Source organism: Glycine max, chromosome 11, assembly GCF_000004515.6.
Source record: "Glycine max cultivar Williams 82 chromosome 11, Glycine_max_v4.0, whole genome shotgun sequence".
Taxonomy (NCBI): Eukaryota; Viridiplantae; Streptophyta; class Magnoliopsida; order Fabales; family Fabaceae; genus Glycine; species Glycine max.
In genome coordinates, this window is record NC_038247.2 from 434,224 (window position 1) to 454,124 (window position 19,901).

Here is a 19,901-nt window from a genome sequence, read left to right on the forward strand (position 1 = left end):
TTTACAATAAAAGAGAGGATAAAATGTGTAATAAGGAGATAAAGAGAAAAAAGTACAGTTAAATAAATTGTTCATTGTTTAATGAAATAAACATTTTTTAAAAATTTACTACTTTATCTTATTTCATAAAATAAAAGAGATTCTATTATATTTTGGACCTGACTTTTAGAATACTTAGAACACAGTAGTCTGAGGCATGGCCATGGCCATGAGCACGAGGTTGATTCCTAGTCCCAGTGAGAAGGGTTTGTTGGCATCATGCAAAACACTTAGGCACGTGAAGCAAATTCATGCTCAAATCCTCCGTTCCAAAATGGATAACTCAAACTTGCTCCTTTTGAAACTCGTCCTTTGCTGTTGCACTCTCCCTTCTCCTTCTCCTTCGGCTCTTGACTACGCCCTCTCCCTCTTTTCCCACATTCCCAACCCACCCACCCGTTTCTCCAACCAACTCCTCCGTCAATTCTCTCGCGGCCCCACACCGGAGAACACCCTCTCTCTCTATCTCCACCTCCGAAGAAACGGGTTCCCTCTCGACAGGTTCAGCTTCCCCCCATTGCTCAAGGCCGTCTCTAAACTTTCTGCTCTCAATCTCGGCTTGGAGATTCACGGCCTCGCTTCCAAGTTCGGCTTCTTCCACGCTGACCCATTCATTCAGTCCGCCTTGATTGCCATGTATGCTGCATGTGGACGCATCATGGATGCCCGTTTCCTGTTTGATAAAATGTCTCACCGAGACGTCGTTACCTGGAATATTATGATCGATGGCTATTCCCAGAATGCTCATTATGACCATGTTTTAAAGCTCTATGAAGAAATGAAAACTTCTGGTACGGAGCCAGATGCTATTATCCTTTGTACGGTGCTTTCTGCTTGCGCTCACGCTGGAAATTTAAGCTATGGCAAAGCAATTCATCAGTTCATTAAGGATAATGGTTTTCGTGTTGGCTCTCATATACAGACTTCTCTTGTTAACATGTATGCAAATTGTGGTGCTATGCATTTGGCCAGGGAGGTCTATGATCAACTTCCGTCCAAGCATATGGTTGTTTCTACTGCGATGCTTTCGGGGTATGCGAAACTTGGAATGGTTCAAGATGCACGCTTCATATTTGATCGAATGGTTGAAAAGGACTTGGTGTGTTGGAGTGCTATGATATCTGGTTATGCCGAAAGCTATCAGCCTCTGGAGGCTCTTCAATTGTTCAATGAAATGCAACGGCGAAGAATAGTGCCTGATCAGATCACAATGTTGAGTGTCATTTCTGCTTGTGCTAATGTTGGTGCACTTGTTCAAGCAAAATGGATTCATACGTACGCAGATAAAAATGGGTTTGGAAGAACTCTGCCTATCAACAATGCCCTGATTGATATGTATGCTAAATGTGGAAACTTGGTTAAAGCGAGAGAGGTATTTGAGAATATGCCAAGAAAAAATGTGATATCTTGGTCCAGTATGATCAATGCTTTTGCCATGCATGGGGATGCTGACAGTGCCATAGCTCTTTTCCATAGGATGAAAGAGCAAAATATTGAGCCCAATGGGGTTACGTTTATAGGTGTCCTTTATGCTTGCAGTCATGCAGGTTTGGTTGAGGAGGGCCAGAAATTCTTTTCTTCCATGATCAATGAGCACCGCATTTCTCCCCAACGTGAGCACTATGGTTGCATGGTGGACCTGTATTGTAGAGCCAACCACTTGAGAAAAGCTATGGAGCTTATTGAGACGATGCCTTTCCCGCCAAATGTTATCATTTGGGGATCCCTTATGTCTGCTTGTCAAAATCACGGTGAGATCGAGTTAGGAGAATTTGCTGCCACTCGACTTCTTGAGTTGGAGCCTGATCATGATGGGGCCCTTGTGGTTTTGTCAAACATTTATGCCAAAGAAAAAAGGTGGGATGATGTTGGGCTGGTAAGGAAATTAATGAAACATAAAGGAGTCTCAAAGGAGAAGGCGTGTAGTAGGATTGAAGTGAACAATGAGGTGCATGTGTTTATGATGGCAGATAGGTATCACAAGCAATCAGATGAAATATATAAAAAGTTGGATGCGGTAGTCAGTCAACTGAAGCTGGTTGGCTACACACCCAGTACTTCGGGCATATTGGTTGATTTAGAAGAGGAAGAGAAAAAAGAAGTAGTTCTTTGGCATAGTGAGAAATTAGCACTGTGCTACGGGCTAATTGGTGAGAGAAAAGAATCATGCATTCGCATAGTTAAAAATCTTAGAATATGTGAGGACTGTCATTCCTTTATGAAATTGGTCTCAAAGGTGCACCGAATAGAGATTGTCATGAGAGATAGGACTAGGTTTCACCATTTTAATGGTGGAATATGTTCTTGTAGAGACTATTGGTGAATTGTTTCTATTAGTAAATTGAATTACACTAGCAATTCCTCATTTTTGGGCCGCCGTATAGATTCTACAGCATGTACTTGAGCTTGTTGAAGGCTCACTACTATAAAGCTGATCATTATTTCTGGTTTTGCTTAAAATTACATAAATTCATTTGGCAGTTGATACTCTTGTTCATTGAAAATTTGACCATGTTTTTGCTGACGCCATGCCCATTGTTCGTACCATTAGGTTGTCATCAAACACGATCCAACTGCCACGATCCTTTATGCACTCCGCCTATAAGTGCGATGTAACTATTCATCTTCCATTTGATTTGAGAATGATATATTTTCCCAATGATCATATTTGGTTTGACCGAATGGGTGTCATGGATAAGATGAATAAAATAGTCAAATGGGGTTGGCTAAATTAATATTTCAGACTGAGCCAATACTAGTGGCAGAACAATAACTCCAGACTGCCAATTGGCGTGACAGCAGTACAATTTCAAACTCCTTAATGATTTAGCCACACAGAACCTTACCTATCCATGACCATGACCAGAGTATTAAGAATATATCATATTGGAAAATCTAAGCGAGGCTTGTGCACGCATGGCGCTCCAACAGGTCATTTGTGAATATCATGTCTGACATTTGTGGCCATTTAGTACTTCTAAAGTGACATTTTTACATGTGATATTTATTTTATGAAAAATACTATAAACTTATGTTTAAAAATAATGATGAATGAGATGAATTCAATTTACCTTTTCATGTTAAATTTCAATGGAGAGCATCCATTTTCATAGTGATACTTCGTAACGAAGCACTCACTCAAACAACATCTATACAATTACAAAGCAAAGCCAGCGGGGTTTGATTTTCTAATTAAAATTTTTCTATTATTTATGAATTTTCTTTTCATGAAGAAAGTTTTTTAAAAAATAAATGATGACTGCAAAGAGGAGAAAAAATTGTCAACCCTAATTAAGAATGATTACATAAAATAGAGAGGAGATGTGCATGTTAAAGGAGTTTCCAATGCTACCACTAGCAGTATCATTCGCGTTTCATTATCAAAAACAATAGCTTCGAGGGCCCGGCCTCGGTTAACATCAGTAGTTTATAACTTGTTGCCTAAGGAAAATCAATGCACTTCAAGAGTTGGAATCCATGCTCTGTTGCCTAGTGGCGGCTACGATTCAGCACGACACCACCAACTACAAATTGGCAGTGGCTAGGCTAATCATGGTTTCATTATTCAGACAAATGTTAATGCTAATTAAGTACCTTCATGAGCACAATTCATAAACCATCTTTAGCTGCAACAAATGGAATTAGTGCCTTCACCACTTGATTTTTATTGGTTTAATGGAGCTTTATGGAGATTCTATGCCTCAACCTCAAGAAAACTATCGTCAGCCCCATAACATAACGTAGTAAGATAAAAATGAAAAAAAAAATGCATATTATCATTATTTAACACAAGTTGTGATGATGACATTCTCCATTATAGCCATAGGGCATTGATAAAATTCACTTTTTTTGTGTTTGAAAATTGAGAGTTGTGACATAAACTAATTCGGGGGTGAGAAGTTGACTATAGGAGTTTCTTTATTAATATATTAATCAAATGCTCAGATATGTTTATGGACAAGAAATGATAACGTCAAACTTTTATACAATTTTCTTAATTGAATATTATTGAGTGAAATCTAATACCAGCCGCACTAAAAAAACTGAGTATGAAAAAGAGTGCTAAAAAAACTGCACATTAAACTAAAATCAAATGTCACTCGACTTGCTAAGTACGTTAGCTTCTTTGAGATCTTTTCGAAAGAAAAAATGGATGCAAAATTTTGTTTTCATGTGAATCATTTCCAGGTTACTATTCCAGATTACACCCTTTCTTAGAAGGAATACAAAGCATGGAAAGCAAAGTAGAAGATAACTCACAGATAAACAACTTTTTTAATTAGCAAGGGGATTAATCATATAGTTTGATTGATATATAATTTTTTTCCATCTTAAGCAGAAAGCGTTGTATTGTGTGAACTAGTAGAAGTTTTGGAGGAGAATGGTTTTTTCTGCTGATCTGTCTCATGCAGAATAAAGTTGGGATTAAGTACTTTTTCATGAAAATTAGATGTCTGCTGCCAAGAAAGGAAAACAGAGAGAAAAAAAGAGAAGAAAAAGACGGTTGATGTGAAACAGAACGCTCTGTACAAGACAAAATGAGAAGCTTAGCCACAAAATGCAAAGTATAAACTTTATTTGAACCAAAAGAAAACAGAGTTATATGGTTTTCCCTGTTCCCAGCTTCAAGCCTCCACTGTTTTTCATCAGTGCAATGGGAAAGTGGAGGAATCAGTGACATGAGAAGTGGTGTTTGACCTGCTACTGTATTTGCTTGACGATGAAGACAAGTCAGTTGACCTTCTCCTTAGCATCTGCCTCATGCCATCGGCGACTCTAACCGCGGGATTCGATTTGATCTTCCCACAGAATGACATGTGAGCCTTGACAGCTTCCTCCATGGGAAAAGGCCTTTTGGCTCTGTTAACTTCGTCTCTCACTGCTTCTGAGCACAAACCACATAACCATTTGCCGTCAAACTTAGCCTTCACGTCGCGGATGTATTCTTGGGTGCAATCCTCTTTGAGGCCACAGCACTCACACTTGACCGATTCAATTTCCATCTCTATTCTAGCAAGCTGTGTAGATAAGTTCTTATAAGGAGGAGAATGAGAATGAGAATCTTTGGATAATGGAAGCCACGGGTGGGTTTGTTTTGGTTGGATTCGTGAGCAATGATGACAGAGCGAGTCTTGGTTATTTACTTTATTATGTTGGCATGTTGCTGTGCTTTCTCGCTTGGAGTCAAGAACTAGTAAGTGTCTGTTGTTTCAACTAGAGATTTTATGGTGTTTGAGATGAGATGAGATGAGAAAGAGAGAGAATGGGAAAACTGCCATAATTTCCACCATGTTCTAAGGGACATGGGGGATGTGGAAAATACGACGAGAGTGGTCGGAGGGGCCTCTACTATGGCCCTACTTTGCATTTAATATACAATTAATAATGTCAAACACATCAGCATCTAATCAAACACATGAATTAACTTAACTATATTCTGGTATCTAATATCTATCCTATTCCTTGTTATTAATCAATCTCCAAGCCTCATAGATTGAACTAAGCAAAGGCCAAAAACACATGAAGGTGGGGGCTGCTTATACTATGTGTGGATGAATTCTTTTATGGCATGTTCATTTATGTTGTTTTGTCGTCGCTTTTGGTAGTTTGTCCAGTAGTTCTACTGATGGTACGCAAATTTCATTTTCACAACTTTATGATTATCAGTTTGAGGTATTCATTTTCTTTTTCTTTTTTTAGTTTTTACTAATATTACAATTCTACTTTATTGAACTCACTCAACTGAGACACAAAAGCACCTTCTAAATGGTGCATAATTATGGTCTATGGATATGAGTTGTATGACTCTTGTTATTCTTTTTTGTTGACCTTTGCTTTCGGTTTAAAAGTTGAATGCTTTGTATTTCGCTTCCCTTTACTTGGCTTCCATTGTTGAGAAGCTCCAAGCACATGGCTACATAGGCTAGTCTTTGTTCGTCTAGTTAGCTTAATTAATTCTATGAATTTTGAGTGCTGACTAATTATATTCCTTACAGTGACCATGTAAAGAATCATGTGCATTTAGTGAGGTAAGACAGTGACATTCACGACTAAGAAAAATCTTCTAGCTTTATTGACAAGATGGTAATGTCCCCTAGCAGGACTGTACCAACTTCAGTTGATCAAATGCATGAGTTGTAATCATGTTTTTGCAATGTCCGTATCAAAATTTGATTACCCTGATCTTGTGCTTATTCACGGTTAATGTGGCTTTATTTATTGGAGAGAAAGTTGGGTATAAATTTTCATTAGTCAGCTATAAGGAATGGGCTAGTTAATTTAGCTGGTAAACGGATTTGTATATATGTTCATTAAACAAAAGTACAAGTTTTGGGGGAAACTATAAAGAAGATAATTAAAATTAATTTGATACTGAAAATAAGTTTGTTCTTGAAGATTCTCTTGTCTCCACAAGTTGATTATATCGCGATTTTCTAACCAAAAGTTTTGCAATACAAAACACTTTTTTAATCAGTTAACTGTTAGTTCGTGTTAGAGTGTTAGTGAGAAGATTTAAATTATCTCTACTTTTTTTTTATCTTCAACTCTTAAATCTCTATTTCCAACTATCAAGTTAATCTTATAATTTTGTTGGAATGAAAATTATAATTCTGTTGAATTTTAATAACAAGATTGATCCAACTCCAACATTGTAGGGTCACTTGTTGGTCTTCTTGTTGTGGAATTAAGCTTCAGATTAATACTTCATCTAGTATGTATAATGCAATTTGAACTAGTACATCACTTATTTATTTCTTTCACTCCTCTCAATTTTTATTTTTCAAATGACTAGGGATGTGTTTGTAAATCCGTTCGCAGTTTTTTAAACAAAGAGAATCCTTGTTTTCAACGTTCCAAACCTGGAAGGAATCAACTGGCCGTGAGACTATGAATTCTAATATCACGTTGTAATTTATGGAGTTGTTCTAGTTTTGCAATGTAGGAAAATTGTTTACTTGTTAGATTGATTTTGATATAGCTACTTTGTCTTAATAAACACCCATAATTAATATATATATATATATATATATAATACGAGAGAAAATTATTTTTTGTGTTAGTGAAATAATTAAATTTGAATCATATAATTAAATATAAATATTTAAAATTTAATATCATATAATCTCTTAAAAAATTATGAGTTTTTAAAAAATTGTATAATTTTTTGACATTAAATTTCAATCCTCCATTTGTGATTATTTAATTCAGGTTTAATTATCTTATTCTTATATAAGATATTTTTCTTTTATAATATATATATATATATATATATATATATATATATATATATATATATATATATTATACAATTGACAACAATGAATTTTAAACTTAAAATCTTGGACAAATTATTTAAACTTCTCATCACTAGACAGACTTTACTGAGTCACCTCTTGCTTAATCTCTTTTTGTTCCTTTAATTTTCATCTTGCTTAAGACTTTCATTATATTTCAAGTTTTTAACAACTTTATTTGACACTAAACATTATTGTTTGTCACTAAATAACTAAAAAAACTAATTGACAAATGAATGTGACAACAATAAATTGACGAGTTGACAACACAATGCCGAAATTTCGACGGTGTTGCAAGTTGCAATGATACAACAAAAATTTCTGAATTGTTTGTTTCTTTTCGCGAAAACAATAATGTGTTTTCTATTTATTTATTTTCCTTTTCCTGTGTCCAACGAACAAAAACTCTTTGTGATTCTAGTAAAAAAACGAATGTGCAATGCTGCTTAGCCAGTTAGCTAGCCAGCACATGGCAAATGTACCTCGTTGCTTGATTGTCTTGGCAAATCAAGTTTGCCTTGTTAGCATGCAAGAATTTAAGCAAATGCTAGCTAGTTAGCGACCTATCTATCTATCTATATATTCGTTTGATTTATATTTTAAAATATTGCTAGCAAAACTTGCCACTTAACATACACCGGACCCCACTTCAGAATGCTGCACCATTTCACCAATTTCTTATTAGTTCTCTTTCATGGGTCTCCTTTTATGTGACGCGACATTGACTGCTAGAATTATTTTGTGTGTGGCTTAGGGCAGCTCGCTATCCTCCTTCAACGTTGCTTTCACCAACAATGTTGTTGATTCATTTTCACAAGCAAATAGATATGGAGGCTATTCTCGAATTCGGAGGTGTGTAAGATCGTAATTGGTCTCTGTCCTTGCCCACGAACTCAAACCTTGAATTGTTTTTACCACAGAAGGGAAGCGATTCAAAGTCAGAGTTGTTGGTGTATATTGAATATGTGAAAGGAAACATGGCATGTGCATGCCCTGTCCTGAGTTTGAAACCATCGAGCTATCCCTTAATTAAGATGGTCATAAAAACATTTTATTCATTACGACTAGGCCAAGATTTTATCAGACTTTCATAAGATATATGATCTTGACGGCTTAGATCATTATTAAATCACACAAAATCAAAATTAGTTGGTTCATGGCATGCAAACGAGGAATCGATCGTAGCTGAGAGGGTAATTAAACTACGCAACAATAATGCCAAACTAATAGGTAATTAGTTTAGGTCCTTTTGGAAATTAGGACCCTTTGGTCAGTTTGGTGAGTGGGACCAAAGCCTAATGGAATCACATATATTTTTAGATTTAAGTAATCTCAACTAGGCATCTTTATCAAGTTCGGTTGACAGGGAAAATCTCTTTGGCTAAGTAAAAATTATGAACATAATAGGACACACGAATTTAAAGTAGCATGCATCAAGACAAAATTACAAAATAAATTACTGTAAAACTTGTGAAGAACCAATATTTATCCTCACCACGAAGATTTGTATTCTATAACTGGACACTGGGAATCCCTCGTGCATATTATCTTTCTTATGCCTTAAATCCTTATTTATATACAAATATGTAAATCACAACACAAGACTGAAATCTATAATTTTCTCAAACTAAGAATTTTGCTTTTGTTTGGAAAATCACTTAAGGTGGAGGAACAATGGAGCGGGAAAAGAATAATTATTTATTTAATGTACGTTAGAATGCTAATTAATTAATTTATACAATTTTTTAATGAACAAATTTAATCATTTTAAGAAGCTTTTGAATAAAATCTCTCTCTCTTTTAGATGCAAAATAAATTAATTTGGAATTGAATATGCATTCTAAGGTATCACATATATCACGTTTAAGCTCATTGTCAACTTCATTCCTCCCATTTTCTTTTCTTCTTAGCAAACAATCATTTAGGTACGTACATTTAAACATCAAAATAATCTTTGAGCAGAAACTAACCATCAAATTTTACTAAATTTTGAATTCGGGTTCATTTTTTATTTTCAAAAATAGATATAGAGATTTTAGCAACTAAAGTATTGAGCCCATGCAATTAAGACAAATCTCGAAGCTTTTCTCGCTACAATCACACTAGTACTGCGATGTGCTCGATCGGTTCAAAGCTGGAAATACACACAATACATGAACCATCCAATAAGAACAAAACGCTTATGCAAACGAGACTTTTGAGCGGAGAGAGTTTGGTTTTCTTTATTATTCTGGAACATCAAGTTGAAGAAGCAAAGCATTGTCCTTCCATATGAAATGCCGCAGTATCATTTTCATTCCGTCCAAAGATGTTGTCTGGTAGGTTTCCGGCAATTCTGGTGACCACAAAATGGTGTGTCCTAGTAATGTTTGGGGAGTATAAAAATATGTGAAAGTGCGTGCTTAAAAATATATTTAACCTACACTGTGTCACTCCACAAAAGGCCACGAAAGTGGGCAAACACCACAATACAATGCCAAATTACTCTATTAATATTCCTAAATTAAATTTATTAGAAAAAAGTTGTTTTTTTTCAATTTTTTTTTTGTGCAAGTTACTAACATAATCAAACTAAAAAAGAGATCTGAGGACATTAGTGTCATAAATAAATAGATAGATAGAGAGGGAGAGAGAGTGAAGAAGTCTGAGGACATTACTCTCATAAATAAATAGATAGAGAGAATGAGAGAGTAAGAGGGGGATTAAATGACATTTTTTTAATAACTTTTAATTGGATAATTTCATTTCAAAATTTATCATTAGATTAAATTATTTTTTTCATATAAATTATATCAACCAAATTTTTTATTAATAAAAATATTTTATATCTCACTATAAATTAAAATCGATGTAATATATACTTTCAAAATATACTGAAATGTGAATCATTTAAACATATTCTTATAGATGTTTTATTTTCATAAAATATAACATAAATAATCAAGATAATATATAATTATAATTCAACATCTAGATTTATCAAATTCACATGATATATGATTATTGAATGATGTAATAGTTGATGTATATTATACCGATATCATTTTATCTCTCTCGTATGAAACATTTTTTATTAATATAAATAAAATTTGATAAATATATTCTATATAAAAGAAAGTTTCAATCAACAATGAGTTTTGAGGCTTATCCAAAAAAAAAAGAATAATTTTGAGATGAAATTAGTCAATTGAAGGTTATTGAATATTATATATATTTAATTCAGCGATTAACAAAGAACGAGAATAAAAAATGATTCTCCAAAATTAAATGCTTGTTTTGGCTAAATTTTAATGAAATATTTTTTTCAAAAAAAAAATCTAACAGAAAATTATAAAAAATAGTTTTAAAATAAAGCAATCCGCTCTAGATCGGAGCAAGCAGCAATAGGCCCAATAAACAGAAGCAGGTTAGTTGAGCAATAAGTAGGCCGGCCTCATTTGCTAAAGCCCAACTCCCCGCGGTAAAGCTCTTGAAAGTTAATGTGACTTGGCAGTTCCCACTCTCAAAATTTAAAACTCAATTCATGCAGATGCAGGTAAACCATCACTTGGCTTTTTCGTTTGTGGCCACTGGAGAAGAGAGCGATTGGAACTTGTAGGAGGATTCCGGCACAATCGTAAACCAAACACAAATAATAAAATAATTATTGCTTTCAACTACTAACAAATAGATTTCTTGAATCAATAACTTCGTGGACCAGAGACCTTTTAGACATTATTAAATTGATGTGTATGTCTGCTTATAATAGCCTCTGGAAAATCACAATAATCAAATCAGCCGTTTTTCGTATTGGTGAACAAACTTTGGTTTAAATATTTGCCTTAAAAACTTGTGGGACATGTGTTTTTATACCTACAAATAATTTATTAGGACACGGTGAACTTTAGGTATTATGTCAGCTTCAATCATTCTGACTAAAAAAGTTAGAGTAGATTTCATGTTTTCAATTTGATGCCCTCATGAAACCTTTTCAAAATTGATAGCCGTTCTGTCTTATGCAATATGCAAAGAATCTTACAGGACCTGATCAACTTGCACATAGTTAGAAATAGAACCATTTGTGTGACTTTATAAATAAATATGAAAAAAGTATATGCCTTTAGTTAAATTAATGAAAGAGAATGAATAAGTTAATAATTTTATAATTAATACATACAAACGTGCAGGTATATCTGTATTATATAAAAATAGCGCATAGATATATAAAATGCAAACAATTGTTTGATTAATTTAGATAAACTAAAGATGTTCTTTCCAAATTATGCTGAAATAGTGAAATGCCATATCACATTTTTTTAAAAGGCTGCCATATCACATATTGACAAGCTCCAGCTGAATCATATGAGTTGTTTTAATTAGGATACTGACTATGCAGTACAGTTAATATTATTGGATTGGGTATTTTTCATAGGCACGAAATTGAGAGAGGGACGACACTATGGGAAGCACAGGAATATGACTATACACCGTGATAGAATTATCGACGTTTACCAAGAGGTTGAGGTAACTCTATTTATCAAAACGTAAAATCAAGAGTCAAGTTCCATGCCCACAGTACGTAAAAGGGTGGTGAAAATTTGCAACTCTGGGGAATAACATGCTTGTAAATATGTTTGCATAATTCAGTGCAAGTAAATATAAAGCCCTCCTTTGTTTCTTTTATGGCTAGGGGAACAATAAGGCACATATGTGCAGAACTTGAAGCAACAAGGATACATGGACTAAGCAAGGATGAGCTCAGTGCCCTTTCCGAGCAACACTATCCTATGATCTTTGTAAAGGCTCAAATCACTTATCAGTCACATATTTGAGTTATTGCTTGAGGTGGGGGTACCAAAGGTTTTAGTATGATCTCACTTGTCAGTTGACCGCTATGAAGTCTGTGACAAACAAACAATTGACATTGACGATGCATTGGATGCCCTACCATGTGCATAGCATAACAAGCCCCCCATTTCCAAAGCCACATTAAGTTGGTTTCACTTTCTTGTTTGTGGATTGGAATTTTCTGGTTAATATTCAGTTACCAAACTTTTTTTTCCCGCTTTTATGGTGTGATTGTTACATGACGAATTCCAGTGCCTTATTTTTTTGGTTCATGTGAAAACATGACTCGTTCATTCTGGTTGTGTTTATTGGACTAGTTTTCAAGACATTAGTTTGGTCAATGAAGATTGTTACATTCATTTAGTTTGATTCCCCGAATAATTATTTTTTTCAACATCAATTAATTCAAAAGTTATTTAGACTAATTAATAATGTCACTTGGACCAAAAAATATTTAAGGACTTCTGCCAATTTTTCTAAGAGCAAATAAAAGGTCCGAAAATGTTTGGCAGACAGGATTCTCTTTACTTTTGATTTTATTTTTGTTGATTTTGATTCTCTTTACTTTTGAATGGTAGAAGGAGATTTGTGCCTGATAAAAGTGAAAATAGAAAGGCGCATTATTAATTTTTGAAGATTTGAGTATCTAGGCCCAGTGAACTTGTCGTCCCAGAAGTGGGGCAGAAGAAATAAAGAATGGAAAGTAAATGCAACCGTTGCTAATGATAAGTCAACTGCTGCAGTGACTGCTTCCAGAAATATGAAGTTAAGTCTTTACGATGAAGTAAAAGGCTAGCTAATGAAAACTTTGGAGCTCCATGAATGAGAATTTTGAAAGGACTGGGATTAATTAATTCCTGAAGCCCAGCTCTACCTTGTTACTCTTGGTTGCATATTATGTACACATAACCTTGTTTGAGGATCACGAGTTTTAGTTAGAATTGAACTTTGTTGTCACAATATACCTGTTACTACTCTTTCACAAATTTACAATGGAATACAACTGAACCTCTCACAATACCTGTTATTTCACGCTCACAATTGAAACATAAGTAAAACCTGACTACCCGAGTCATTGAAAAAGCATAACTTGCAAGGGTAATTGTGAGAAATATTTCCCATATATAAAGGCGCATACTTCAGAAATCCATTCAAAAGTCCTACACTAAGAAGAGCTAGAAGAAATCTGGGTATAAAGCTTGACACGTCCTAAAAATTTTGGGTGAAAACCATGGGCATTGTGCTGAAATAGATAGCAAAGAGATTACGTAAAATTAAAGTAAATGCCATGAAAGTGAGCACCAAGAGAATATGAAGAAAATACACAGAGTGGAGAGAAAAATACTGTTTGATCACACAGCATCCCACGGCAGAATAATGTTCCGTTTTAAACTTTCTTCCCAAAAAAACAGCATTGGTGAAAGCAAGAGTTTGCCCCCCTTGTATTAAGCATAAGTACGTTGTTTTAATGCAGATGTTATCTCTTATCATTAAAGCAATGCCTGACATACCCAAGTTATTATTAGGAAAACATGAAAAGAAAAAGCAAGCACAGCTATTAATAATCAAAAGTATCTAGTTTCAAACACTTCTTTGGTGTCCTTACTCCATAAGTAATTAAGTATCCACCCGAGACCAACTTAAGTAGCTCACAATTCTACCAAAAGGTAAGAACCCCAACACAGACTGAAGAGATCCTGAAATGCATTTTTACTCACCACCTGCCCAACATCTGAGAAGGCAACATTAAGAGATCAAAGTATGCTTAAAGCAGCACTGTAGTTGCTGTCAACAAAGGTTGCCATCAAACTCCATGAGAACGAGGTACGAACTTCTTTGATAACCAAAAAGTGGGTGGGACAGAATCACTTCCTCTGCATAACTGAGATGATAAAAATTTAGTCCACTATAGAGGTAAAAAGCTGAAAATGTAATGATCCTGCCCTCAGTTAAGGAACAGAGGAAAGAGATGCAGTTAAGCTGACTTCAACCTAATAAATCCCAATACTAATTTGATGAGCCAAAGCATCAGAACCAGATAACCGCTAGTAACTTATTGTACATATATTTATAAATTTAAAATATGAAACATTTGCATTCAAGCTTATGCTAAACTTTGGATTTAGGAATATATGTTACGGTAATTGTTTTTATTTACCATTTGCTTTTAAGGCAAAACCAGTACTTTGAGAGTGACCTATGTACGTATAGTATATACTTTTTTTTTTTTATGCTGGCATATCTTGTAAGTTTTTAGGGCAAAAAGTATATACTTTTTTATGTTGGTATGTCTTGTAATTTTTTGTTTTATTTTGATCTCTAATTTTAAAATTTTAAATGCTGTTCAGGGTGAATATGCGATTTCAGTCTTTAAAATACAAAATTGAAAACAGTATTTGTTTGAATAAAAATTAGGTTCAGATAATTTTTTAGCTGGTTAAAAACATTTTTTCTTAATTTTGAAAAAGGGTCTCTTATTATTGATTTTAGTTCTATAGGTTCACTCACTTGGTTTCTTATATCTTGGGGTATCGAGATGTTAACCCTGCAATGTTTTCAACGGAATCAAAATCACCATTCCCATGGCCCCTTCACCGTCGTTTTGTGTCATTTGTGGACAAATTGTGGTGGTTAACGTAACTATGCTTGTTCTTGCTTAGTATTTTTTAGTTGTCTTCAAATCGTATTGCTCTCCTCTACTGTGCTATCCAACACATGGCATTGATAATAACTTTTAATTAATTAACAGTGCAATTTACATTAATACTCTCATAAATTAGTTATTTTTAATTAATGGTACTAACATAATTTCAAAGTTTATTCTTAAAATACTCTTACGATTAACTAGTTTAACTGATGGTTAGATATGATGAGAATATTCGTAATCCAATTAATACTTTTTTAACCAATGAAAATGAACTATATTCTTAGCTTGCATTCACTTTTATGAAAAAATGAGTGATGTTTTATTGTTAAACTTCACTATATATATTTTGGTAAATGTTGTTAATTGTTAGTTTTTTTATATGCATGAAAAATATTGTCATTTATTTCCTGAAGGACCGGAGGTAGATACATAAAAATTAAACTTTTTACATACTATTTTTTTTAATAAATTTTAAAATTAAACTTAAGATCTTTAAAAATTTGAAACCATTCTAATCGAACGAACATATATTTGGTAAAAAGTAAAAACAAGCAAAATAACACAAGTAATAAAAAATAGAAGTTTTTATTTTAGTATAAATGAAAAAAATATTTTATTTAAAAATTAGTATTTCAAGTTTTCAACTTGAAATTGCATTATTTTTTTTTAAATTTAAAAACAATAAATAAATAATATATGCATTGATAATGTAGTGGTTGAAATTTAAGGTACGTGTATAATAAATTGGTTGATGTTTATTATTTACACTAAATATTTTTAATAATTATATAAATATTTACTTCTGATTAATTAATAATGTAATTTTTTTTATATTAACAATACATATCTATTAAGCTTTATTTTTAATGGTTAAACTTTGAACCTAAGTAGTCACGCTTTTTTTCTCTAAATGATAAATGGATACGATTCTTGCTTAATTTACCTTCATATATTAAGTTAAAATATATTTTTGAAAAGTCCTTAACCTTTTTAACATATTTTCTGTAAAATAAAGGCTTATACTATTCCTAATGTTAAATTTGTTAACTTATTGTATAAATTTTTTATAAAACAAAATGACACACATTGATCGATGACATTGATGTGAAGTTTAAAATAATTTAGTTTTTTTTCTAATTTATTATTTGGTTTTAATTTAGTCTTTTTTTAATTTTGTTTTCTAATTTTTAAAAACGATTTAATTTGGTTCTCTAATTTTGGTAGGTTGAATTTGGTTCTCTAACTTTTAGAATTGATTTTTTTTGGAAATGTGTATTTGGTAGCATTTTAGAATCATTCAATGATGATCTTGAACTATTATAAAATATGATTTATTATCATTTAGATTTGAGATCAAATTAAATCGATTAAAAAAATTAAAAGATCAAATTAAATTTAAAAAATAAATTAGAGAACTAAAACATAACATTTATTAAGTAATACTATACATTAGGAGGAAGAAATTTTGAAGTTAACTATCAAACTCATTACTTCTTTTTTATTGGTTAAAATTAAAAGGAAAAAGGAAAAAAAAACAAAGGAAAAAAATTGATAAAAATATGGGTGATCCATGATTTAACTAGGTAATTTTGATACAGAGTTCCTTTAGTACTTGTAAGCAATTTCTTTATTTATGTCACACCCTTATATTTTTTGGATGAATGAGAGATAAGAAAGAAAACGGGAGAAATTGATAAATGAGATCAATAATTTGACGGAAAAGAAAAAGATATAAAAAAATATAAAATTTACCACATGAAGAACAAGGGTTGTGAAATTTATTGGTAGCAGCCATAAGGACAAAGATGTGCTTCACTACAATAACTACCAATCAACCAAATAAAGGTACGACGTTAATTGTCACTATCTTCTTCTTTTGTCAAGATAAACCACAAATTGGCCTCTTCCATTTCTCCATTTCGAAATTTGCACAGAATCATTCCTCAAATGCAGTCAGAAAACTGTTCCCACACTAATCACAGATCCTCAAAAAATCTAGTTGACATGATGCGATTGGTCCTACGTGGGTAATCATAGTATTATCACTGTGAATTGCTTTAAGAGCAATGCAAAACCAAATAGCATGCTCCTAATTCATCGTTTCTACAAAAATCTTCTCTCCATTTTCAATCTTTTTCACCTTCTACAGGACTACCACCGAGAAAGAGAAAGAACAAAACCAGGTACAGTGATCCAGGATCTTCAAGGGAAGGACCACTTTTATGTCCCAAAAATGAATCAAGGCAAGGCAACTAATAAAAGTGAAACAGTTACTATATATAAGCTCTTTGAAGCAAAGCATCGGGAAAGGAACTCAACTATGTCCCATATGCATATCTCCACCTTCCTCCAACATCATTCCCTGGTCACGGCATTCACGGCTGCAAAATGCCCTCTCTCCCCTGAATTATAATCATACTCATAAGCTATTTAGATTAATCACCCAATATGTTTTCACTTAATTTCATTCATAATCAGTCTTTTTATCCTAAAACATCACGCAGCAAAATACATATTTTGTCATCAGTTATAGCGAAAAGATAATCAAATTTGAACTTTGTCCATCAAGTGATCACATATGATACAGGTTATGCTATCAAATTTCATGCAGAGATTAAAATCTGTATTCCAGAAACAGGTCAAATTTTCATGAGCTTGACATGCATTCGTGCCTATAATATTTCCATTGATTAATAGCAATGGTGTTTATGGGGATGGATACAGAAAAAAGCAATTACCTGTACATGTAGATGTCCATATCCTGCCCAAGATTTTTGTTGCAGTAAAAACAGAAGCTCATGAAGGTCTCGGAGGGGTAGCTGATGTGAGGAGGAAGAAACACATTTTCCAAGGGAGAAGAAGAGCATCCAACATCAAAACAGCGACTCTCAATGATGCAGTTATCAAATATGTGAGTAGTTCTAGGGTTAGGCCCGTGGGAAATCACTCGAGTGTAGTCCTCTGAAAGCTCCATTTCACTAGCAGAGAAAACTCTCGGAGATTTGGAGGTTTCAAGAGCTGAATTGGCACACCCAAACGCAGATTTAGGAGATAGAGATGGAGAAAGTGTTGAATGGGCCAGGGGAGGATGGTTCTGAATCTTGAGCTGGGATCCAAACAGAATCATTCTGCTTTGTGACTTTGATGTTATTTCACCAAGAGCATCAACAAGCCCCTTTGAATCCAACTTATCCCAATAACGCTTGTGTTCACCAACTGGAGTTCTGGGGCTGTTTGTTTCTGACCAAAAAGGGTTCTTCAAGCCAGAGAAGGGCTTGGTGTCAAGTATGGAGGTTGGACTCATCATAGCCTCAGTTTCACACAACACTTTCGATGTGAAATTGGCGAATAGCTTTGGAGAACTGAAGAAAGATGATACGAGTTTCTTGTATTTTTCTGGTATAGATGGTGAGGAACTAGAAAATGCCATCAGAATCAGAGCTTGTCAGTCACTAGAAGATGCTTTGCATGGATCTCTTTATCACCATGGTTCATTTTTATTCTACATGAAAATAGTCAAAATAGTGAAATACTACCATCCTCACAGAAAAAAATAAAAAAAAATACAACATTTTTGGTTACACAGTTACACTTATACAAGTGTGAGTGTGTGTACGAGTGAAAGATTATAGGAATCACCTGAAGGGACAGTGCCATAACTTCGAGTAGACAACATCAAAATTCAAATTAAACCAATTCTATGCTTATCTGCGGTGTTGTACTACTACTACAGTGTACGAGACATGTGCAAAACTGCAGTCAATAAATTAACTTTTATGTGCAGAGTCAGAGACCATAAACTGGGAACAAGTTTCCATGAAACCCCTCTCTCTATTGTTGTTGGTTATACCTCCGTGACCTCCATTCATAAACCAGTGAGAAATTTGGAGAAGAAAGGAAAAAAAAAAGAAAAGAGAGAAAAACTGAATATGGGAATGGTCACTTTTTCCCCGGCTTTGTCGCCCTGTTAGAGAGAATAGAATCAAAAGGGGTCTGAAAAACGACATGCAAAGAGAGTCTCAGTAGTCATGATCAAGGGACCAGACGTGCATGCATCAAACAAAGGAGGGTCGTTTGTATTTTGGCTACCTTTCAATTTCTTTGCGTGTGCGCCATTATTTCCCAAACATATCACAAACTCACCAAGACACACGAGAGTAAAACCAAAACTGGTCCCTAAATTCGCATTTCACCACCAAAACGGAAAAGGCCAAATGATAATAATAAGAAAGAGAAAACAAGTAACGATGATAAATGATGAATGAAGTGAGAAGTCCCTTTTTATGTATTTTTTCTTTCTCTCTCTCTCTCTCCTAATTCAGTAGTAGTAGTATTCACCCTTTATTTATTAACCTTTTTGTGAGTACTCTTAGTGGGGTTATCTAATCTTTACCTGGTTGCTCTTTATTTGCCCACTACTTGGGTCAGCCATCATGAAACCCTGAAAAATTGGCCCATAGATAGCAGCGCAGTGAGGGAAAAACAGAAAGCGGTTTGGTGGGTTATTGTGAAGACGCGTATGCATGAGAATCAGTGGTTTTCATTTAAAAAAACATTGACTTTGCTCTCAACAATGGCAGTTTGCAATTAACTCTCTTTGGCTTTTGTGTGAGTGTCCCATAAAATTACCAGCAAAAAGGAATTAAGGTGGCGTTATATGAGAGGAAGCTTCCATCGGCTACCTCTTCGCGTCATTGGATCAAAGGCATACACATCATACATCCACATGTAATAATGTGCTTAACTAATTTTCACAACATTTAAATATATTCTTAATCATGAAAATATAATAACTTTAAAATTAGTTTTATAATATAAATTCTATTTAACATTTAGATTTTTTATTATATAAAATAAGAATCCAAATTTATGTAAAAAGTAGTAGTATTTAGTTTGTGACGGAGGGAATATCATTTAAATAGTGATGGACTCAGTTGCATCTTTTGTAAGTCAGACATGCTCATATTTTATCAACACTTAATATATATATATATATATATATATATATTGCTTTGATTGATTTAATACATGATTTTGTCTACCCAATGCACCAGCTTAAACGTAATAGCCTTGGAAATCAAAATGATATTGCG

The 19,901-nt window shown here is 33.7% G+C and overlaps 3 protein-coding genes across 4 annotated transcripts; 1 reads left to right on the forward strand and 2 right to left on the reverse strand.

Annotated features, from left to right (window-relative positions):
• Positions 1 to 160: 160 nt before the first annotated feature.
• LOC100803445 (pentatricopeptide repeat-containing protein At4g14820) lies at positions 161 to 2,397 on the forward strand. Its single transcript, XM_003538596.5, has one exon. It carries the CDS (start codon positions 197 to 199, stop codon positions 2,360 to 2,362), a length of 2,166 nt encoding a protein of 721 aa, XP_003538644.1. The 5' UTR covers positions 161 to 196; the 3' UTR covers positions 2,363 to 2,397.
• A 2,128-nt stretch (positions 2,398 to 4,525) lies between these two features.
• Positions 4,526 to 5,535, reverse strand: LOC100796356 (uncharacterized). The gene has a single exon (XM_006590342.4). It carries the CDS (start codon positions 5,040 to 5,042, stop codon positions 4,686 to 4,688), a length of 357 nt encoding a protein of 118 aa, XP_006590405.1. The 5' UTR covers positions 5,043 to 5,535; the 3' UTR covers positions 4,526 to 4,685.
• Positions 5,536 to 16,564: 11,029 nt separating this feature from the next.
• On the reverse strand, positions 16,565 to 19,122 carry LOC100803983 (FCS-Like Zinc finger 8). 2 transcript variants are annotated; one of them, XM_041006513.1, is made up of 4 exons: positions 18,898 to 19,122; positions 18,448 to 18,801; positions 17,547 to 18,310; positions 16,565 to 17,210 (listed from the first exon to the last, which is right to left on the reverse strand). In XM_041006513.1, exons 3-4 carry the CDS (start codon positions 18,236 to 18,238, stop codon positions 17,123 to 17,125), a joined length of 780 nt encoding a protein of 259 aa, XP_040862447.1. In that variant the 5' UTR covers positions 18,239 to 18,310; positions 18,448 to 18,801; positions 18,898 to 19,122; the 3' UTR covers positions 16,565 to 17,122. The 2 variants fall into 2 exon arrangements, with proteins under 2 accessions (XP_040862447.1, XP_003538645.1); XM_003538597.5 differs by having other exon boundaries at positions 18,448 to 19,122.
• Positions 19,123 to 19,901: the final 779 nt, after the last annotated feature.